The sequence below is a fragment of the Lissotriton helveticus genome, chromosome 3_1 (genome assembly GCF_964261635.1).
Source record: "Lissotriton helveticus chromosome 3_1, aLisHel1.1, whole genome shotgun sequence".
Lineage (NCBI taxonomy): Eukaryota > Metazoa > Chordata > Amphibia > Caudata > Salamandridae > Lissotriton > Lissotriton helveticus.
The window spans coordinates 31,666,594-31,690,531 of record NC_136061.1 but is presented as its reverse complement, the minus strand read 5'-3'; the positions used below and the strand labels follow the sequence as shown (position 1 = coordinate 31,690,531).

Genomic DNA, 23,938 nt, shown 5'->3' with positions numbered 1-23,938 from the left:
TTTCCACTTAGAGCAAGAAGACTCACCTGGTCAAGGTTAGTTTATTGTCCCAAAGTTTGGGGGGGGGTCATGTAGGAGAGTAGGGTCTGCAATCCTATGATCACCCAGATTTTTGCTTTTTGCTGCACTGGTTTACGACTTTCCCTGGCTGTGGGCCTGCTAATCAGACCCACAGCCTAGCTGTTCTCTCTATCCAAATTGTACTCAGGTACTGAATTGGCACTGGGCCCTCTCCAAGTCCCTGTACCCAGGGCTGAGGTGCACCCAGAAGTCTCCCAGGGGCTGAAGCATGTATTATGCCACCCCTGGATTGACTAACTAAAACTGACACAACTGGCTGCACGACAGCTGGGGCAAGGTGGTGTACTCACCCTTTGCTTTAGATATAGTATACCTATATCTAACCCTAAAAATGGACACACAGATCTCCTATCAGTCACTCCTATAGCAGGCCTTAACAATCCTGAAGGCAGAGTGCTTGGAATCGTGTGAGATGGTGCTCTAGCATGAGCTGAGCCTGTCTGCGGCTTTCGGGATCCATCCCTTAGCCGTTTCCATGATATCGCATACCATATACTCTTAAGTGCATTATAATCCTCGCGGTTATGTGCCAACTCTGGTATCGCTTTATCAAAACATGTCGAGTAAGGTGTCATACGAATTGGAATACTAACCCCTCGCCAATTCTGGCGACGGGGTTAGCATTCCACCCTTCTAGAGGGACACGACATGCCTGTAACCTATAACCCGGTTAAAAGTCAGACAGAGCCTTAGCATCCACAAAATGGATGCTGCCACCGAGACACAAGTCTGCCCTCCTGCTGCTGGGAGTCCTCCCAGAGCAGGAGATAAGGACAAAGGGTTTCCTGCCAGGGGCGGTGCCAGCACCGTCCCAGACAGGGTTTTGTGTATTGTAGGTAGGCAGGGCTTTAGAGGAAGGTGACTGCAAGTGGCACCCCGGTGCTCACTGTGCATAGGCCGGCTGGAACCAGTTCCAGGGGCACTCCAGCCCCTGGCCTGGGGAAAAGCCCGCCAAGGAAGTGGGTGTAACCACCCCCCTCCTGGTCCCACCCATAGGGCAGGACCTAGTCGCGTGCCAGCCCCCTTTTACAGGATAAAGGTAGAGACTGGCCCCCTTCCAAATCAGATCATCTTTGAATCCTGAAACTACTTTCTGCGAAAGGAACTCAAGACTTCTTCCTAAGATTTCTCCCTTGTGACTAAGGAGTAGTCACCCTGCATCCGCAGGCACCATCTAAAGAACACTGCGGTCTGCTGTAAGTCCTTCCTCCGGAATCCGACTGCCCAGCTCGACGAGAACCGGCTTCCCTGGCACCTCTGACCTCTACCCACCTCTACAGCCCAGCTGAGAACCGTGGGTGCGACGAGACCTCAAGGGACCGGCCATCTGCAAGACTGCACGACTTCTTTCCAGCAAGCCCGCCGAGTAATCTACTGGTGAGTGCTTTGGGGTCCGAGAAGCCCCGACTCTGAGCAGCTCCAGCTCCGAAGTGCAGCCCCCCAGCATCTCCACGATCTGCGTGGGGCCCTTCTGCTTTCCGCTGCTCACCGCGTTGTTTGGCTACTAGCCCGTTGGCTTGTGGCCTTCCTGACGACGCCCGACGACATTTCTGCTGCTGGTCTGGTTGCTCCAGACTGGCCCTTGCTCCCTTCCAGAAGAGGAGCACCCCGGACCCTCCTGGTCCACTCAAGACGCCATTTTGAGTCCACCGCGTGGGCTTGAATTAGCCAAGGCTTGTTGCCCAATCCTGGGTAACTTCGACGCCAACGACTTCATCCTTCGTGGGACAGCTCGCACCTCCATCCTGGTCGCCGACAACGCCTCCTGGTCCGAGAGACTGCAGAGCCCAGCAGCGCCCACTCACCTGACTGCGGTGACTTCGCCCGGTGCCATCCTGGTGCCCACTTAATCACTGGCTAGTGATTCAAGAACTTGGTCCCCTCTGCTTTCAGGTTTTCTTCTTCCTTGATCCAGGCTTGGATCCATCGAACTTTCCTTCACTGGTCGCCTGCCAGCAACTTCTTCCTTCCAGGCTCCTGGTCCGGCAACGAGATCCCCGACGTCTTTTCAGACCTATGCAGCTGCAGCCCCTGGGCTAGGTAACTTCGGCACTCCGGTGTCCCAGCATAGCCTCACTATCCAAGGGTCAGGATCCACTGTCGTTTTCTCCCTACCAGGTCGGGTTCGCCCGTGAACACTAACTTTGTGAATTCTAGCTTCCATAGACTTTGTCCCGCATCCCGCGTGAGAGTGCACACTCTGCACCCGAGTCCCCTGGGCCTCCTAGTAGTAATCTAACGATTCCCTAGTCCAGTCCTAGCGATTCCAAAGCCTATTAGAACTGTTACTTACCTGCTAGTAATTCGCATTCCACTTTTAGCGTATATGGTTTTTCGTGCCCCTCGGGCATTTGTGTAACGTGCTAACTTAAAAGTATTTTCGTAAGAGTTTTGTTGTGTGCTTAGCTCCCTGTCTCATAAAGAGCCAGGGTAGTCTTGTTATAAATAAATACACTGTTTATTTTCATAACAACTTGTGTGGTGTCCTTTCACTGGGTGTTCAAGGGGTAATGTGATGGTAAAACAGCTGGCTTAACACGCCCTCTAGAGTCTTAGCCTTAGACTGCTCGTATCCATGCTACTAGGATAGCTGGTCTATAAGGTTGACTTACAACCAATCATCAATAAGGGTTGTTTGGACTGATATATAGTGATCACTAGAATAGTGAGCACTGCACATCAGGCCAACTTCTCACAGCAGGCGGGTTGAGTGCGGTGTTGATTGCGTTGAGTGCGGCGGTGTCGTATCTCAATCGGGTTTCCTGGCTTCGGCGGGGGCCAGAGGTTCTGGCGTTGGGCGCGGTCCAGGTGCGGACGGGCGCAGACGGGCTTGCCTTTGGCGTGCCGGCGTCGCGGCCGCTGCACAAGGTCTTCATATGAGGGGCTGTGGGAGGGAGGAGCAGCTGGGAGGTGGGCGTGGGGCGGCGAATGGGAAACCAGGGGGGCAGGGCCACAGTGACGCAGCAGCGGGAAAGCGCGAGGGAGGGGAGCGGGAGACAGAAGGCAAACGGGGGCCAGGGGGGGCACAAAGGGTACAAAGCAATGGCAAAACAAAATTACAACAAACTCAGGACAAGAGAGGCAACAGATCAAGAAGGAGCGACGGAGTCAGACAGGACAAAAGTCAAAAACGAAATAAAACAGACAAATCAAACCAGCAAAGTAGCAGCGGGACAGCGGCACAGGGAGGACCGTGTGGCAGCTGAGGGGGGCAGCCTACCTGGTGACAGGGTCATGGGTCGCCGACCATAGGTTAAGAATCTTACCCTCCCACATCCCTGTGAGTGCTACGTACCTGCCCAATTGGTCATGCCATTTCTTTTGAGGAACTAATGGGAGCGTCACTGTCACCAAAATTCCCACCCCTCTGGACCTTGATGTGTACCCCGCATGTGCCAATAGTTTGTAGCCAAATCTGTCAAGTGCTCTGCATGTAATACCCTTTAAGTGCGTTTCTTGTAGTAGGACTACGTCTGGGGCATGTCTTCGAATGTATTGCAATACAATGGTGCGCTTAATTTTGTTGCCCAATCAATTGACATTCCATGTCATGAGCATCATTTCGCTCCCGGCGGGAGTGCGTGTTTTAGGTGGGGACTGGAGCTGCATTTAATTCTCCTTCAAAACCATTTGTGTTCTTTGGTGTAGCGTTGTGCAGAGTGTATGTCACTATCACTTCCTATTTTTAGGGATTCTGTGCTTCCCACCTCCCTTGCACCCCTATCTTTTCCCTCGTGCATTGTGTCTATGCATTTGAAACCTGTAGCAAATAACCTGTAACTTTGTAACTCTCTACTGTATAACTCTCCCCTCCCTCCTACCCTGCACAGTGGGCAAACAGCAACCCACCCCCCCAACTTGCAGAGCGCCAGTCGCCCCATAACTCTCGTTAATGCGTTGGGCGTGTCGAGCTAAACCCTTGCCCGCCGGGCCAGCTCCCACCCCCCTCCTATTTACCTCGACTCTATATCTTCAGTATTACTTAAAGGCATACTAAACTCAGATTATATTAGAAACCAGTTGCCCATGGTCTAAATATAGCTTAAGCAAATTGTCTTACATGAACGTCTACTCTCTTGCCAGAGTTTCTTCCATCGATGCCTCTGCCTCAATTGCTGCCCTTAGGCTGCCATCCGTTCCTCGCAGTCCACTGCCGGAATTAGGGTCGTATTTCACCTTAATCATCCGGTTAAGGAGTTTCCCAGGCATTCGTGTGGCATCTCCATTTGCCTCCGTCTCATTGTCTGTTGCATTGCCTTTCATGTGTCTTGGTTTGCTGACTTTCCTCCCTCCATCTAACCACTCCCATGCTTCCTCTGGGTTGGCAAACCTCCAGATTTTACATTTTGCTACCACCCGAAATCTGGACAGGAAAAGCATAGAGTATTGTATGTCTTTTACCCCTAGTACTTTTTTTACTTCAATGAATCCATGCCTGCTGCACTTTTGCTGTGAAATCCGGATAGAAAGATATTGTTGCATTACCTATTTTAAGTGGTGGGGCGCTCTGGGCTGCCTGCAGAATTACGTCCCGGTCCCTGTAGTTGAAGATATGCGCTAAAATGGGGCGCGAAGAGGCCTTGGCCTGAGTCTGGGTATTCTTTGGGCCCTTTCCACCGAAAAATATTTTGACAAGCGGTTAGGTTGGAGTTTTTGGACAATCAGGTCCTCTACATACAAATCGACAGAGGGCCCCTCCGCTCGTTCCGGCATACCTATTATGCAGACATTATTCTGGCGTGACGGCCCCTCTTGGTCTTTTGGAGTACTTCTAAATCTACTTCAGGGCAGTTTGCAACACTTTACAAAAAAAAAAACAATAAAATTCCTACTCTGCTTCTGAAAACATTTTAAAATCCAATCAAAACAACATCATTACTGTTATTGACAATCAACATACAATCATCATTCTTTGTTCTTAATCCAAATCATGTTGTTGGGGAGGCGTGAGCAGAGGTGGCCCCTATTCCCTTAACTACATGAGGGTCTGCAGAAACTTGGGGCATAATTCCACAGATGGTAGAGTGTGGAGTAGAGAAACAGAAGGGGGAGAATAAAGTGATGATGGAACAAGAGGGGGAGAGACATACCAGGAAAAAGCAGAAGAGGAGACATCTGAAGGAGCAAGAGGAAGGGGAGGTGAGATGGTGGGCAGAGGAAGTGCATTTGACATGGTCAGAGGTACATAAATTAGGGTAGGTTGGAGAAATGTAAAAGAGGGTGGGAGATGATAGGGTTAGGGGTAAGAAAGGGGAATTAATTGACTTTGCTGCCGCCATCAACACAGACTTCTGCTCGTTTATTGTCCAGACGCTTTGACGTGGCAATTTCCAAATAGGTTCCTAGATGGTAATGCTCCTTTCTGATAAACAGGACGTAATCTATTTTGATGACACCATATTTATTCTTCTGCTACATTGTCAACATGTGGGGCTTCAAAAGGTTCATCCCTAAGCCCAACTTTACTTAATGTTCATCCATCACTGCTCGGCTCTCTGAGACGACTCAGGTTATGGTAAACTTTTTGACATTCCTGATGCAGCAAAACAATTCAATGACTGCTTAATTGCAGTCCCGAACTGGATGCGTAAAACATGCTTGAAACTTAATGTTGATTAACTAGAGGTTGTCGGTAAACATCCCACCTGGTGGCCCCCCGAATTGGAAGTTACTCCCATGCCAGTTAGCTCACCCAAATACCTAGGTTTTCTCCCTGCATCCAATCTAGGTTCTTAGTGGTAGATTAAAGTAATAGGAGCCCGGTGTGATGACTACTGGGGAGAGGGAGCAATGGAAGTTCATGCAGATGTTTGTGGGGTTACTAGATGAGCTAGAGGAGATTAGGCAGTGTTAGTTGCACAGGTATCACTTTCCAGAAAAGGAGAGGTTGTGAGCTTTACAATGAGTTGTGGGCAATTTGCAGAAACGCATTATTAGAAATTAATACAAACACGCATGTGACTTGGAGAAGGTTGTGCTCAGACAGAAGAGGCATGCAGGGATGGGAGGAAGGGAGGAGTCAAATCAAAGAGAAAAGGAGAGAGGACCATCAGCAAAGATGAACTTTTCATGCCAGTCTTCAGGAATATAGAGGACATTATCTGAGATAGCATGCAATTTAAGGCTGCGAGACACCAGAAAGAAACATTATTTGCATGTGAAGATACGTTTAATGGGCACAAGGATCAGGTGAACTGTCTGTCCACTGCTAGGCTACCTCTAGAAAGCTGTTTCTGCCAGGAGAGCGGATCAGCAGCATAAAATGAAAGCTCGACGCAGAGGTCTATTGATGCTCAACCTCAGGTCTGGGTCACAGTATTACTCAGAAAGCACAGTGGGGTGCATTCAGGACGCCTCTGGATCGATGCGATCCAGGATGGAGTCTAAGGACAGCTTCCCAGACAGGGTAAGGGTATTGCCTGCATTCCTGTGGATGGAGGGTGGCCATTCAGATGCTGTGATTGGGTATCTTCGGCAAACAAGCAGAAGATGAATCCAAAGATGTCATCGGCATGGCAAAGGGGCACGAAGAGTCTTTTGGAACATCACAGAAAAGAGCCATGTGAGTGAGAAAAACAGAGTTCCAAAGGCACAGATTCATGAGAAGGTCTGGAGTCCAGGAGCTGGCATTCTTCAGGCTAAATGTGCCTTTTAACCAAGAGCACAAACAACATTTGCAGGGTAAGAATCTGAATGCAACACATCAGCAATAAACAATCATTCAGGTGTACACAAAGCAACATTTTACAGAAAACACTCTGCACTGTGAGAGACAATGCACTGACCAAAACACCAGCTAGCTTAAAACACGATTAGGTGAATCCAGTCATTTTCGCAACACATAAAACACAAACCTGAGGAAGAATTCAAAGAAAACTGGCAGACATGCGCAAACACGATCATAGGAATAACTAGCTGGGGGTCCCTGCTGGTAAATGCACACATCATGCTGTAGAGCTAGCCACGCAAGGGCATCGTGACACGCTTTACAGTGGGATACCTGAATGGCATAAAGTTTCAGTAACAAAGGTAGTCGGCGTACCTTTGGTTTGTCCTTCGATGTCATCGGGACTGTCATTCCTTGCCGACACATTGACCAGAGACAATCCGTCCAGGAGAGGAGTGCCCAGGGGGAGCTCAAACAATGAGCGGGACTCCATCTGAGGAAAGAAAAAGAGAAGCATGAAGCACAGACATAACACGGGCCGTGTAGAGACTGACAGTATGTAAGCATGAAGCATAGATATAATACGGGCAGTGTGGAGACGGACAGTGTGTAAGCATAAAGCACAGACATAACACAGGCAGTGTAGAGACTGACAGTGTGTAAGCATGAAGCACAGACATAACACAGGCAGTGTAGAGACGGACAGTGTGTAAGCATGAAGCACAGACATGACACGGGCCGTGTAGAGACTGACAGTGTGTAAGCATGAAGCACAGACATAACACAGGCAGTGTAGAGACGGACAGTGTGTAAGCATGAAGCACAGACATAACATGGGCCGTGTAGAGACTGACATTGTGTAAGCATTCAGCATATACATAACACGGGCCGTGTAGAGACTGACAGTGTGTAAGCATGAAGCATAGACATAACACGGGCAGTGTGGAGACGGACAGTGTGTAAGCATAAAGCACAGACATAACACGGGCAGTGTGGAGACGGACAGTGTGTAAGTAGAGCATAGACATAACACGGGCCGTGTAGAGACTGACAGTGTGTAAGCATGTAGCATAGACATAACACGGGCAGTGTGGAGACGGACAGTGTGTAAGCATAAAGCACAGACATAACACGGGCCGTGTAGAGACTGACCGTGTGTAAGCATGAAGCACAGACATGAGTATTAGAAATGGGGGGTCTCTAGTTGGCAAGGGCTTGCACCTTTCTCCAAATAGGGACCCCTCTTCCTAGTCAGAATAAGGGAGTTACACTCCTAAAATAACCCCTGCTCACCCCCTTGGTAGCTTGGCAGGAGCAGTCAGGCTTATCTTAGAGGCAGTGTCTAAAGCATTTGCACATAACCAACAGTAATACAGTGTAAGCACTACAAAAGGACACCACACCAGTTTCGAAAAATATCCAATATTTTTATAAACTTAAAACAAGACCAAAACAATAAAAACCCACAATACAGTACTTAAAAATCTTCAGTTATCAAAATAACCTTGAAAAACAGTTCCTTGATGTTGATAGCTCCATGCGGGGCTATCAGGGCGTCGTGAGCAAACAAATCCAAACAGTTCTGGCTGTAGATTGCAGAAAGTTAAGTCCAGTCCTTTCACTGCCTAAGAGAGAAGCAGCCACTGCAGGCCAACACAGCAAAGCACACAGCAAAATGGTAGTTCCTCCTCACAGGTTCTCCAGCTCTTCTTCTTGGCAGTCTTCTTGATCCAAAAGAGTTCTAAAGTTCTGGGGTTTGGGCCCCAATATTTATACCACCAAATCCTTTGTTCTCTGAAGGCAGAGAGTGTCTGTACCTAGTCAAAACCAGTTGTGGGTGCATTCTGCCAGTGCACAACTTCTTCCTTTGTCAGTGTGAGCCAGGGCCATCAGACGCAACAAAGGAGGTGGGGCCCAGCATTGTTGGAAGGCAGAAACAGCCCTATTCAGGACCAGGTGCTACTCTTCTCACCACTCCCAAAGCAGATAGGTCTATTCAGCCTAGTGCGGACTCAACCTGCCTCCTGGAGCCACCCTGGCCCCTGTCACTCACAAACCAGACATGCAATATCCAACCTAGCAGAGGCAGGCAGGATGGTTAGGCAAGAAAATACCTACTTTCTAAAAGTGGTATTTTCAAACACAGAATATTAAAACCAACTTCACTAAAAGATGTATTTTAACATTCTGAGTTCAGGCAACCTAAATTTGTTTTTCTACCATGTATCCTAGGTCAGTTAGGATTATAAGATGTTATAATCAAACTGCCCATTCTGGCCTATGGGAACAGATAGCCTTGCAATAGTGAAAAACGAAATTGGCTGTAATTCACTATCAGGACATGCCACACACACACCAGTGCATGTCCTACCTTTCACATACATTGCACCCTGCCGACAGGGGTACCTTGGCCTACCTCAGGGGTGACTAACATGTAGAAAAGGGAAGGCTTAGGACTGGCAAGTGTGTGCACCTGCCAAGTCGACATGGGAGCCCCAGACTGCACACAGGCTCTGCAATGGCAGGCCAGAGTTACACTTTAGGGGTTGCTTGTGTGGGTGGCACAATCCAGTGCTGCAGCCCACCAACAGCATTTGATTTATGGGCCCTGGCACGCGCAGTGCACTTTACTAGGGACTGACACAAAAATCAAATAGGACTATCATGGAAACACCAATCCATAACATAATTTACACAGAGAGCATATGCACTTTAGCACTGATCAGCAGTGGTAAAGTGCCCAGAGTCCTAAAACCAACAGGAGGTCAGGAAGAATAGGAGGAAGAAGCAAAAAGTTTAGGAATAACCCTGCAAAAAGGGCCATTTCCAATGATGAGCAAAGACATAACATGTGCTGTGTAGAGACTGACAATGTGTAAGCATGAAACACAGACATAACAAGGGCTGTGTAGAGACTGGCAGTGTGTAAGCAGAGTATAGACATAACACGGGCCGTGTAGAGACTGACAGTGTGTAAGCATGAAGCACAGACATACCACAGGCGTGTAGAGTCTGACAGTGTGTAAGCAAGAAGCACAGACATACCACAGGCGTGTAGAGACTGACAGTGTGTAAGCAAGAAGCACAGACATACCACAGGCGTGTAGAGACTGACAGTGTGTAAGCATGAAACACAGACATAACAAGGGCTGTGTAGAGACTGGCAGTGTGTAAGCAGAGCATAGACATAACACGGGCCGTGTAGAGACTGACAGTGTGTAAGCATGAAGCACAGACATACCACAGGCGTGTAGAGACTGACAGTGTGTAAGCAAGAAGCACAGACATACCTTAGGCGTGTAGAGACTGACAGTGTGTAAGCATGAAGCACAGACATACCACAGGCGTGTAGAGACTGACAGTGTGTAAGCAAGAAGCACAGACATACCACAGGCGTGTAGAGACTGACAGTGTGTAAGCATGAAGCACAGACATACCACAGGCATGTAGAGACTGACAGTGTGTAAGCATGAAACACAGACATAACACAGTCGTGTAGAGACTGACTGTGTAAGCATGAAACACAGACATAACATGTGCTGTGTAGAGACTGACAGTGTGTAAGCAAGAAGCACAGACATACCACAGGCGTGTAGAGACTGACAGTGTGTAAGCAAGAAGCACAGACATACCACAGGCGTGTAGAGACTGACAGTGTGTAAGCATGAAGCACAGACATACCACAGGCGTGTAGAGACTGACAGTGTGTAAGCAAGAAGCACAGACATACCACAGGCGTGTAGAGACTGACAGTGTGTAAGCAAGAAGCACAGACATACCACAGGTGTGTAGAGACTGACAGTGTGTAAGCATAAGGCACAGACAGAACAAGGGCTGTGTAGAGACTGACAGTGTGTAAGCATGTAGCACAGACATAACAAAGGCCGTGAGGAGACTGACGGTGTGGAAGGATGTAGGACAGACATTACACGGGCCGTGTAAAGACTGACAGTGTGTAAGCATGAGCATAGATATAACATGGGCCGTGTAGAGGCTGACAGTGTGTAAGCATGAAGCACAGACAGAACACGGCCCGTGCAGAGACTGACAGTGTGTAAGCATGAACATAGACATAACATGGGCTGTGTAGCGACTGACAGTGTGTAAGCAGAGCATAGACATAACATGGGCCGTGTAAAGACGGACAGTGTGTAAGCAGAGCATAGACATAACACAGGCCGTGTAGAGACAGACAGTGTGTAAGCATGAGCATAGACATAACATGGGCCGTGTAGAGACGGACAGTGTGTAAGCATGAAACACAGACATAAAAAGGGCCATGAGGAGACTGACGGTGTGGAAGCATGCAGGACAGACATAACACGGATGGCAGCTCACGCCTCATATTTAGTCTATGTCTAATGTGCTTGACCTCAGATGTCTACAGCCGCCCCTAGCATCAGAACCCAACTCCCTTCCCTGCCTTTATCCCTTGACTCTTGGTCAACCCATGGGCGCCAACAACGATGGATCTTCTTTTATCCCTTGACTCTTGGTCAACCCATGGGCGCCAACAACGATGGATCTTCTTTTATCCCTTGACTCTTGGTCAACACATGGGCGCCAACAACGATGGATCTTCTTTTATCCCTTGACTCTTGGTCAACCCATGGGCGCCAACAACGATGGATCTTCTTTTATCCCATGACTCTCAAACGACCCTACAAGTACCAGTAACCACGGTACCTCCTCTGCCCTGGGAGTATTCAACCCTCAGCCTGAAGGCGATACTATGTCAAGAGTAGGGTGAAGCCCGCTGAAAGCTGTGACGGATAAAGCCCACTCTAGCCGTCCATCACGCGAGGCGGAAGGGCTCTGAGCAGCAGGAAACCTCTCCGGATAGAAAGACAGAAGATTAGAAGACCTCAGTCTTGAACCAGTCTTAAGGGATCACCACTACACTATAGTTCAAGTTAAGTTCAAGTTAGAAATTTGTATAGCGCGCTACTCACCCAGAGGGTCTCATGGCGCTTAAGGGAGAGGGGTTCGCTACTGATCGAACAGCCAGGTTTTGAGTTGCTTTCTGAAGGAGAGGTGGTTCTGTGTAAGGCGGAGGTGGGTGGGCAGGGAGTTCCAGGTCTTGGCCGCTAAGTAGGAGAAGGATCTTCCTCCCATGGTGGCTCTTCGGATGCGTGGAATAGCGGCGAGGGATTGGTTGGACGATCGTAGTTGGCGGGTGGGGGTGTAGAAGGTCAGGCGAGTGTTGAGGTATTTGGGTCCTAGGTCGTGGAGGGCTTTGTGTGCGTGGGCGAGGAGACGGAACGTGATTCTTTTGTTGACGGGGAGCCAGTGCAGGTCTCTTAGGTGATCGGATATGTGGTTGTGGCGAGGTATATCTAGGATGCTCCGAGCGGAGGCGTTCTGAATGTGTTGAAGTCTTTTCTGCAGTTTGGCTGTGGTTCCGGCATAGAGGGTGTTTCCATAGTCTAGTCGGCTGGTGACGAGTGCTTGGGTGACCGACTTCCTTGTTTCGGTCGGGATCCAGCGGAAGATCTTACGGAGCATGCGCAGGATGTTGAAACATGATGAAGAGACGGCGTTGACCTGTCTGGTCATAGAGAGGGAGGAGTCTAGGATGAAACCCAGGTTGCGAGCATGGTCCGTTGGTCACTATGGAACTGTCCACTGACCCTTTTGAGAAGACAGCCTATCTACAGAAAACAAATCTTTTCTAGATACACCTTGGCTCCCCTTAGGCCGCTGGCTATCACTGCGATCCCCTCGCCTGTAATGACAGTGTTCAAGTGTCCTTATAAGGTACTACCTAATCAAGCATTGCCCCTTCCTCCGCCCTCCATGGATCAGTGACGCTGCTTCTAAATTCTTGATCTCTGCTGTGTTTCTTGTTACAAGAAATAAAGCTGAAATATGGCGCTGCTGTGCTAGCGAAATGTTACACAACACCACAAATAACCATTCATCACTCGCATTATTGCAGTGCATTCTGGGAGTTCCTTCAGCCTGACGTGGTCTAGTTTCATCTTAGGTGTGTGTGGTGTCTCTCTCTGGTGAGTAGTTAATGAAATGGTAAGCTAAAGGCAGAATGTCTTGAAACCTGTAAAACCTCAACCACTTCCGTCCAATCATAACGTGCGGTACAAAAACACAAGTCTGGCTGTTGTGAGTCCTGAACCCAGAACATAATGAGGTGGGAACTGGCGGGATAACAGAGAAAGCCCAATGTAGCGCCGAGAGGCCGGCGGGGCACAGGTGGGAGCTGGAAATGCATTAGAAGAGGTGGATTTCCAACCGCTGGCTGAAGTAGAAGCTGGTACTATGTGACGTGGATATATTGGCGGGGGTGTGCCAGCCTCGCCCACGCCCCACGGTCACTTCTCTGAGTCACCACCGGTGTGAACGTGTGACCTCCTCTGGAGGCCGCTCACAGGCGGTTGCACAAGTCTGACAGGCCTCTCTGTGAGTCACCGCCGGTGTGAACGTGTGACCTCCTCTGGAGGCCGCTCACAGGCGGTTGCACAAGTCTGACAGGCCTCTCTGTGAGTCACCGCCGGTGTGAACGTGTGACCTCATCTGGAGGCCGCTCACAGGCGGTTGCACAAGTCTGACAGGCCTCTTTGTGAGTCACCGCCGGTGTGAACGTGTGACCTCCTCTGGAGGCCGCTCACAGGCGGTTGCACAAGTCTGACAGGCCTCTCTGTGAGTCACCGCCGGTGTGAACGTGTGACCTCCTCTGGAGGCCGCTCACAGGCGGTTGCACAAGTCTGACAGGCCTCTTTGTGAGTCACCGCCGGTGTGAACGTGTGACCTCCTCTGGAGGCCGCTCACAGGCGGTTGCACAAGTCTGACAGGCCTCTCTGTGAGTCACCGCCGGTGTGAACGTGTGACCTCCTCTGGAGGCCGCTCACAGGCGGTTGCACAAGTCTGACAGGCCTCTCTGTGAGTCACCGCCGGTGTGAACGTGTGACCTCCTCTGGAGGCCGCTCACAGGCGGTTGCACAAGTCTGACAGGCCTCTCTGTGAGTCACCGCCGGTGTGAACGTGTGACCTCCTCTGGAGGCCGCTCACAGGCGGTTGCACAAGTCTGACAGGCCTCTCTGTGAGTCACCGCCGGTGTGAACGTGTGACCTCCTCTGGAGGCCGCTCACAGGCGGTTGCACAAGTCTGACAGGCCTCTCTGTGAGTCACCGCCGGTGTGAACGTGTGACCTCCTCTGGAGGCCGCTCACAGGCGGTTGCACAAGTCTGACAGGCCTCTTTGTGAGTCACCGCCGGTGTGAACGTGTGACCTCCTCTGGAGGCCGCTCACAGGCGGTTGCACAAGTCTGACAGGCCTCTCTGTGAGTCACCGCCGGTGTGAACGTGTGACCTCCTCTGGAGGCCGCTCACAGGCGGTTGCACAAGTCTGACAGGCCTCTCTGTGAGTCACCGCCGGTGTGAACGTGTGACCTCCTCTGGAGGCCGCTCACAGGCGGTTGCACAAGTCTGACAGGCCTCTTTGTGAGTCACCGCTGGTGTGAACGTGTGACCTCCTCTGGAGGCCGCTCACAGGCGGTTGCACAAGTCTGACAGGCCTCTCTGTGAGTCACCGCCGGTGTGAACGTGTGACCTCCTCTGGGGGCCTCTCACAGGCGGTTGCACAAGTCTGACAGGCCTCTCTGTGAGTCACCGCCGGTGTGAACGTGTGACCTCCTCTGGAGGCCTCTCACAGGCGGTTGCACAAGTCTGACAGGCCTCTCTGTGAGTCACCGCCGGTGTGAACGTGTGACCTCATCTGGAGGCCGCTCACAGGCGGTTGCACAAGTCTGACAGGCCTCTTTGTGAGTCACCGCCGGTGTGAACGTGTGACCTCCTCTGGAGGCCGCTCACAGGCGGTTGCACAAGTCTGACAGGCCTCTCTGTGAGTCACCGCCGGTGTGAACGTGTGACCTCCTCTGGAGGCCGCTCACAGGCGGTTGCACAAGTCTGACAGGCCTCTTTGTGAGTCACCGCCGGTGTGAACGTGTGACCTCCTCTGGAGGCCGCTCACAGGCGGTTGCACAAGTCTGACAGGCCTCTCTGTGAGTCACCGCTGGTGTGAACGTGTGACCTCCTCTGGAGGCCGCTCACAGGCGGTTGCACAAGTCTGACAGGCCTCTCTGTGAGTCACCGCCGGTGTGATCGTGTGACCTCCTCTGGAGGCCTCTCACAGGCGGTTGCACAAGTCTGACAGGCCTCTCTGTGAGTCACCGCCGGTGTGAACGTGTGACCTCCTCTGGAGGCCGCTCACAGGCGGTTGCACAAGTCTGACAGGCCTCTCTGTGAGTCACCGCCGGTGTGAACGTGTGACCTCATCTGGAGGCCGCTCACAGGCGGTTGCACAAGTCTGACAGGCCTCTCTGTGAGTCACCGCCGGTGTGAACGTGTGACCTCCTCTGGAGGCCGCTCACAGGCGGTTGCACAGGTCTGACAGGCCTCTCTGTGAGTCACCGCCGGTGTGAACGTGTGACCTCCTCTGGAGGCCGCTCACAGGCGGTTGCACAAGTCTGACAGGCCTCTCTGTGAGTCACCGCCGGTGTGAACGTGTGACCTCCTCTGGAGGCCGCTCACAGGCGGTTGCACAGGTCTGACAGGCCTCTCTGTGAGTCACCGCCGGTGTGAACGTGTGACCTCCTCTGGAGGCCGCTCACAGGCGGTTGCACAAGTCTGACAGGCCTCTCTGTGAGTCACCGCCGGTGTGAACGTGTGACCTCCTCTGGAGGCCGCTCACAGGCGGTTGCACAAGTCTGACAGGCCTCTTTGTGAGTCACCGCCGGTGTGAACGTGTGACCTCCTCTGGAGGCCGCTCACAGGCGGTTGCACAAGTCTGACAGGCCTCTCTGTGAGTCACCGCCGGTGTGAACGTGTGACCTCCTCTGGAGGCCGCTCACAGGCGGTTGCACAAGTCTGACAGGCCTCTCTGTGAGTCACCGCCGGTGTGAACGTGTGACCTCCTCTGGAGGCCGCTCACAGGCGGTTGCACAAGTCTGACAGGCCTCTTTGTGAGTCACCGCCGGTGTGAACGTGTGACCTCCTCTGGAGGCCGCTCACAGGCGGTTGCACAAGTCTGACAGGCCTCTCTGTGAGTCACCGCCGGTGTGAACGTGTGACCTCCTCTGGAGGCCGCTCACAGGCGGTTGCACAAGTCTGACAGGCCTCTCTGTGAGTCACCGCCGGTGTGAACGTGTGACCTCCTCTGGAGGCCGCTCACAGGCGGTTGCACAAGTCTGACAGGCCTCTTTGTGAGTCACCGCCGGTGTGAACGTGTGACCTCCTCTGGAGGCCGCTCACAGGCGGTTGCACAAGTCTGACAGGCCTCTCTGTGAGTCACCGCCGGTGTGAACGTGTGACCTCCTCTGGAGGCCTCTCACAGGCGGTTGCACAAGTCTGACAGGCCTCTCTGTGAGTCACCGCCGGTGTGAACGTGTGACCTCCTCTGGAGGCCTCTCACAGGCGGTTGCACAAGTCTGACAGGCCTCTTTGTGAGTCACCGCCGGTGTGAACGTGTGACCTCATCTGGAGGCCGCTCACAGGCGGTTGCACAAGTCTGACAGGCCTCTTTGTGAGTCACCGCCGGTGTGAACGTGTGACCTCCTCTGGAGGCCGCTCACAGGCGGTTGCACAAGTCTGACAGGCCTCTCTGTGAGTCACCGCCGGTGTGAACGTGTGACCTCCTCTGGAGGCCGCTCACAGGCGGTTGCACAAGTCTGACAGGCCTCTCTGTGAGTCACCGCCGGTGTGAACGTGTGACCTCCTCTGGAGGCCGCTCACAGGCGGTTGCACAAGTCTGACAGGCCTCTCTGTGAGTCACCGCCGGTGTGAACGTGTGACCTCCTCTGGAGGCCGCTCACAGGCGGTTGCACAGGTCTGACAGGCCTCTCTGTGAGTCACCGCCGGTGTGAACGTGTGACCTCCTCTGGAGGCCGCTCACAGGCGGTTGCACAGGTCTGACAGGCCTCTCTGTGAGTCACCGCCGGTGTGAACGTGTGACCTCCTCTGGAGGCCTCTCACAGGCGGTTGCACAAGTCTGACAGGCCTCTCTGTGAGTCACCGCCGGTGTGAACGTGTGACCTCATCTGGAGGCCGCTCACAGGCGGTTGCACAAGTCTGACAGGCCTCTTTGTGAGTCACCGCCGGTGTGAACGTGTGACCTCCTCTGGAGGCCGCTCACAGGCGGTTGCACAAGTCTGACAGGCCTCTCTGTGAGTCACCGCCGGTGTGAACGTGTGACCTCCTCTGGAGGCCGCTCACAGGCGGTTGCACAAGTCTGACAGGCCTCTCTGTGAGTCACCGCCGGTGTGAACGTGTGACCTCCTCTGGAGGCCTCTCACAGGCGGTTGCACAAGTCTGACAGGCCTCTCTGTGAGTCACCGCCGGTGTGAACGTGTGACCTCCTCTGGAGGCCGCTCACAGGCGGTTGCACAAGTCTGACAGGCCTCTCTGTGAGTCACCGCCGGTGTGAACGTGTGACCTCCTCTGGAGGCCGCTCACAGGCGGTTGCACAAGTCTGACAGGCCTCTTTGTGAGTCACCGCCGGTGTGAACGTGTGACCTCCTCTGGGGGCCTCTCACAGGCGGTTGCACAAGTCTGACAGGCCTCTCTGTGAGTCACCGCCGGTGTGAACGTGTGACCTCATCTGGAGGCCGCTCACAGGCGGTTGCACAAGTCTGACAGGCCTCTCTGTGAGTCACCGCCGGTGTGAACGTGTGACCTCCTCTGGAGGCCGCTCACAGGCGGTTGCACAAGTCTGACAGGCCTCTCTGTGAGTCACCACCGGTGTGAACGTGTGACCTCCTCTGGAGGCCGCTCACAGGCGGTTGCACAAGTCTGACAGGCCTCTCTGTGAGTCACCACCGGTGTGAACGTGTGACCTCCTCTGGAGGCCGCTCACAGGCGGTTGCACAAGTCTGACAGGCCTCTCTGTGAGTCACCAGAGGGCCCCAGGTCTTAGCAACAAGGCCGACCTCAGTCTGCCCATGTGTAGAATGACCTGCACTGAATTAGCACTTTAAAACACAATCATGCTGAAAGTGAACCTGCCGTGTGTGCCAGATCTGAGAGGCAGAGTCTGACAACTGGGCCCTCGCACAATCTGTCCTGGAGGAGTCTGCCCCCATGACCGAGTGAAATGTGGGTCACTGCCTGCTCTGTACCGATGTAATAATAACCATCGCGTCTCACTCACAGCAGATGTCAGCAGCGAAGATTGAACTCACTAGGCTACCCGGCAAAATAAACTAAGTGTAATATTCTGTGCGTTTTTATGTGATATCACCAAAATACCTCTGCAAAAACAATCTCCTGGAGTTTTCCAAACCAGCCTGTGAATGTGCTATTGTTGTTAATCCTCACTTAACCTTCCTCACTAGCCAGTTATCTTTCCATCTAGCACCCCTCCACCCCCCTTCTAGGTATCCTTGTGGTGTGGCTGCCGTTGGTGTACGTCCACGTCCCCACTGTACTGAGCTTTCTATCCCTTGATGTGGTCTGCCCCCTCACAGTACCTGGCTTCCTGCCGCCCCCTCTCCCAGCCGCCACCGCTTGGCTCCAGCCTTCATGGCGCTATACGCCCTTCACCTGAGCGCAGCCACGCGCCTCGGCGCCGGTGCCCGGTGAGAGCGGGGCTGTGGCCCTCACCCTGGGCCCCGGGGCAGTCACAGGGACTTTGCACTCTGCAGTCTTCCTGTAACTTGGACTTTACCTTCTGCCTGGCAGCCTCAGCCTGCTCTTAGCGCCTTATGTGGAGATCTTTTATGACCACGAACTTGTCAACTATTCTTTAAAACAAGTTCCATTCTTGCCGAGCCGCCCCATGGGGGGCGCAGGGGTCAGACTCCTGCTGGTTACAAGGCTTCGGCTGGTTAATCTACACCTGCCCAGTGTGCCCACCCCCCCATGTGCCCAACCCCTCTTTTGCATCATCATCACAACAAGAGAAGCAAGCAGCTGCCATGTGGCCCCATCATGATATTTTCAGCCACTAACGGATATTGCTAGTTTCTACTTATGATGCCAAGTGGGATGTATACTTGCCCCATTTAAAACGGGGGAGAGGATTTGGCAGGGCTCGAGTCGGGGTACCACGTGGGTGGATGGCGTCCCCCCACTTATTGTACCGGGTGGACGCCGTCCCCCCTGCCAAACAGCTGGACCTCACTCTTTGGCCTCTCTGGGATGAGATAGAAGCTCACAGCACGCTGCTCGACCTCGAATCTGGGGAACCGGGTTCGAGTCTCGGCAATGACGCTGAACATCTTGTGATTCTGGGCAAATCACTTCAATTCAATTCAACAAAGCTTTATTCGGTTGTGAAAAAACAGCCATAAAAGTACAATATATTAACAGATACATAAAAAATACGATTAAAAAGATGTAGTCAGCATGATAAAATATCAGAAGGATAACAAATTCAAAATTAGCACCAGACAGTTCTCTTCAGCTTCCATCATTTGAAGAACAGACAAATAGTTTTCTTAGGGTATAACTCTTAGCAAGAGAGCTACAATGTAAAATGTACAAAGTGCTAAGTGCGTACACAGAAAAATGACATTATTCTAAAAAAACAGGAAATTAAAAACAAGATAAAAGTTCAGTAGACCAGTGTTAGTGGAAAACACAACCAGGACTCGCGTTTATCAGTTACAGAGAATCTCAAGATAGAAAAGGAGCAGCCCATACTACTTGTTAGTTACTCCAGGTTCTGTCTATGTTTAACAACCAGCTTCAGGAATTTTGTTATCTTTTTGGCAAAAGGTTCAGCGTCTAAAAATTGAAGGGCGAGGAATGCCGGGCTGCACCTGCATAGGTCAAACACTTTTAAAAGCGGTATTAAGCACTGTTTCCTCAGATCCTGATCAAATTTACAAAACAATGTTGTATGGATCGTCATTTGAGGAGAAACTTCATCACAAGGACAACGTTTTAACGGTTTTTCCCAGGTGTGAATTTTTGGAAAAGTGACCAGGTGATGAAAGATGTTTAGTCTGAACCTAGTTAGCAGGAATCTATCGTAACCCGATAGATTGTAAATTAGATAGGGCTGAACCGCCAAAGTTGTTTGAATTTGTAGCGAGTGTTGCACTGTAACTTTGCAGACCCCGCGGGGCTAGCGGTGTGCGCTCCATTGATGACTAAACACAATATGGCTCCCTTGAGCTTTGGGCCGACGGGCTCTTGGACGACGCACCTGCGTGCCAGTTCTGGCATCGAGGCCTTTGACTGTTGTGTGGCGGCCTTCTCTTCCACCCCTAACGATCTTTCTCTACTGATGAGGGAAGTTATCCCGAAACCCGAGACATGTCTCGGGCGATATCCTAAAACCCGGGACATGTATCGGGTCTAGAGATTCATCAGTCCAACAAATACCGACTTGCGCCCACCTGGGTGATCCACTAAAGAACTACAAGTACCAGAGTCCCGAGGGGCAATCCGGAGGGGCTAGCGGTGTGCGCTCCATTGATGACTAAACACAATATGGCTCCCTTGAGCTTTGGGCCGACGGGCTCTTGGACGACGCACCTGCGTGCCGGTTCTGGCATCGAGGCCTTTGACTGTTGTGTGGCGGCCTTCTCTTCCACCCCTAACGATCTTTCTCTACTGATGAGGGAAGTTATCCCGAAACCCGAGACATGTCTCGGGCGATGTCCTAGAACCCGGGACATGTATCGGGTCTAGAGATTCATCAGTCCAACAAGTACCGACTTGCACCCACCTGGGTGATCCACTAAAGAACTACAAGTACCAGAGTCCCGAGGGGCGATCTGGAGGAGGGGCTAGCGGTGTGCGCTCCATTGATGACTAAACACAATATGGCTCCCTTGAGCTTTGGGCCGACGGGCTCTTGGACGACGCACCTGCGTGCCGGTTCTGGCATCGAGGCCTTTGACTGTTGTGTGGCGGCCTTCTCTTCCACCCCTAACGATCTTTCTCTACTGATGAGGGAAGTTATCCCGAAACCCGAGACATGTCTCGGGCGATATCCTAAAACCCGGGACATGTATCGGGTCTAGAGATTCATCAGTCCAACAAGTACCGACTTGCACCCACCTGGGTGATCCACTAAAGAACTACAAGTACCAGAGTCCCGAGGGTCGATCCGGAGGAGGGGCTAGCGGTGTGCGCTCCATTGATGACTAAACTTTGCAGACCTCGCTAGACAGTCTAAGAGATTCTAAGTGAGCCAGGCAGATTTTATTAAACTGTTTTCTCGGTATTACGGTGATTAAGGTAGGGGAATGATAATATTGTAACATGCCAAGGTCGCCGAGGAATTTCTTAATATAAGCGATCCAGGCAATCTTTTGGGCCTTATCTGGGGAAATACAATCCTCTATGAACCCCTGACACAGAGTAGTTTTGTTAGACGACCAAATGCGATGCCATAAGAGAAGGGGTTGGATCCTGATCAAGTCTGTTTTAAAAGGCAGACCCACTTCCAGATGACATGCATAGGTCGAAGTACCCCGCGGGAGTGCTAATAGAAATCTCAGAAAGATGTTTTCTATCCTTTGCACCTCCTCGACCTTGGCGTATCCCCAAACGCCAGCCCCGTACGTCACACTGGATATACATTTTGCCCTGTAGATTTCCAAAAGTTCTAGCGTAGGACGTCTACCCAATTTATTCGCAAAGTTAGCTAAGGCAGCTGTTGTCCTCGTAAATGTAAGTTTTCTGGATTTGATGGCATATTTCCAGGAACATTTATGGTCAAATACAATGCCTAAATAAGGATACGTGGTTGTGCTCTCTAATTTTTGGTTTTCAATGTACATGGCCTTAATGTTCTTGCTTTTAATCCTCGAACCAGCGGACATAACAAACGTTTTTTTAATGTTAATCTTCAGGTCGAGGGTGGCCATGAAGGTATAGTATTTCACGAGAGCACGCTGTAGTTCCATGGGGGTACGGGCTAGGATTACAGCGTCGTCCGCATAGAGTAAAACCGGTATAGGGCGATTGTTTATCTTGGGCAGGTCCTGGGACCCTTTTATCATGGCTTTTTCCAGGCCGTTAGTATATAGATTAAATAGAAAAGGGGCCAGGACACAGCCCTGGAGAAAAGGGGCCAAGGCACAGCAAATCACTTAATCTCCCCGTGCCCAACAAAAATGAATTTGTCATCATGTAACGCAACTGATGCTCATGTAAAGTGCTCTTATACCCGATACAGTCTATAAAAAAAAAAAAAATACCTGCAAGCTTGGGCTTCAGATAAAGCTCTCTCAGAAGAGGAGGGTGGGAGCACGCTGCCTTATCCCAGCACTCAATTTGTCCCAATGCATCATGATAAATGCAGCGCATGACAACATTTGCTTCAGCATTAAGTAACTCTTGTTGATGCAGCCTGTGCTGAGTGAGGTCTCTGTAGCACTCACCGGCTCAGTAGCTCATGGGAGCCTTTTCGAATAAGAGGAGGGTGAGAGCAGACTGCCTGACACCCCTGCGCCCAATGAATCATGATAAGGCAGCGCATGACAACACTCACTTCAGCAGCATTCTTTCATTTGTTTCCATTGTTGGTGCAGCCTGTGCGGTGCGACTCTAGGTATGTGTTTCTGGATTCATTCCTTCATCAGCAACAAGTCATTTTGGGGGGTGCTGGAAATGCTGCCCAAAGTCTTCTCTGGTCTCTGTACCACTCACGGGTGCAGGTGCATGAACACAAGCTCATCAGCTCAGTAGCACAAGGGAGCCTTTTCAAACAGGAGGGGGGCGGGCGCACACTGCCTCACACCCCAGCACTCAATCTGCCCAAATGCATCATGGTAAATGTAGTGAACTATGCCACTTACTTTAGATGAGACTGTGAATATATGTATATATATATATATATATATATATATATATATATATATATATATATATATATTTGTACTTTATAAATCACACAAACATGTTACTTAAAAAGACAGTAATAGGCGAAGATGTCATACAGCATAGGTGCCTAGCTACGCTAACCAAAGGTCTCCGAAACTTTTAGGCCGTGTTGTGCAGGGATGCGAGAGATTACCTCCAAAAACATTTTGCACTGTATTTCAGAAGCAGCAAAGAGCTCTTAAATTCAGAAGTCAAATAAGGGTTTCCCACCAGGACGAGACCAAAACTGGCTTTTCTGCTTGTGAAGCAGCCTGTCTGTCCATGATCGATTCCAGGTAGAAAGTAACCCTGTGCCGTGTCCAGCATGAAGAGTGAAGCATTGCAGCAAGGGGGCAACAGTCTGACCCCAAAACAAGGGTCTCAGGGAGCACACGCCTCCAGCATCACTCAGCCCGTATCCTGGCCTGGAAGTACCACGTCACACTTACAATCTGGACATACTCATGCGCGGCCCGACAATGACGCAGGACCGGACTACTGCGGTTTGACACTGACGCAACGCTAATCCGCCGTCCTGACCGCAAGGCTCGACTTCGACGCATCAACATGACAATGGAAATCGAAACCAACGCATTGTCCTCACTGCATGGAGAAGATCGACGAATCTCACTACTTGTGACCAGCAAAGGTAATTTGTTTACTGGGGCCTGCATGAGTCCTGTAGTCGGCTGGAGCTCCATCGTGGTCCGCCCAAACTTTGACTTTGCTTCAGTCCAGCAAAATCTAAAGGAACCTTTTTAGTGCTACTTGCTTCTAAGCGCATTATTGCATTTATTGCTTAAAAATTCAATATTTCAACTTCTACACGTTGGATTTTTGTCATTCTGGTCTTGTTTTGTTCAGAATATAATTATTTAGTTTTCTAACCTGATGCAGAGTCTTTTTGTGGTGTTTTTACTGTATTGTGGTGTGAATTATTGCACAAATACTTTACACATTGCCTTCTAAGTGAAGACTGCCTGCTCGGTGTGTAGCTACCAGAGGGTGAGGACAGGATAATTTAGGTTGTGTTGCGATTTACCCGGACTAGGATTAACAGGTTATATGTGTTTTTTTCCCATAGGAATCAAGATTGAATATCGCTCCAACTTATTGGGCTAGTAAGCCAGTTAATATGTGTAATTAGTGTTACATGTTTGTCTGTGCCCTTTAATTAAAGAGGTAAACTGGAAACTAGATCCCGGGGCACTTCTTTATTTCGATGAAAGCCCTAAACCCCAGTGGCCATCTTTTTACAGGCTGAAACATGTCAACAGATATATAGGGTAACAGGATGATTATTCCCCATCTTTACTCACACATTTGGTTTTTAGGTCGAGCCATAGCGGCAGCACACATG

The 23,938-nt window shown here is 50.9% G+C and overlaps 1 protein-coding gene across 3 annotated transcripts in view; it reads right to left on the bottom strand.

The window, feature by feature from the left end:
- The window catches only part of ANKZF1 (ankyrin repeat and zinc finger peptidyl tRNA hydrolase 1), a 145,058-nt gene that overhangs the window by 114,485 nt on the left and 6,635 nt on the right, over window positions 1-23,938 (bottom strand). Inside the window, exons 1-2 of one of the 3 annotated variants that reach the window (XM_078679152.1) lie at window positions 18,228-18,404; window positions 7,124-7,241 (exon numbers count right to left, since the gene is read on the bottom strand). In XM_078679152.1, the coding sequence (XP_078535278.1) occupies window positions 7,124-7,241; window positions 18,228-18,281 (172 nt within the window). In that variant the 5' untranslated portion in view covers window positions 18,282-18,404. Of the gene's footprint in view, window positions 1-7,123; window positions 7,242-18,227; window positions 18,405-23,938 lie in introns of those variants that run through there. The other 2 variants (XM_078679154.1, XM_078679153.1) reach the window with 2 other exon arrangements.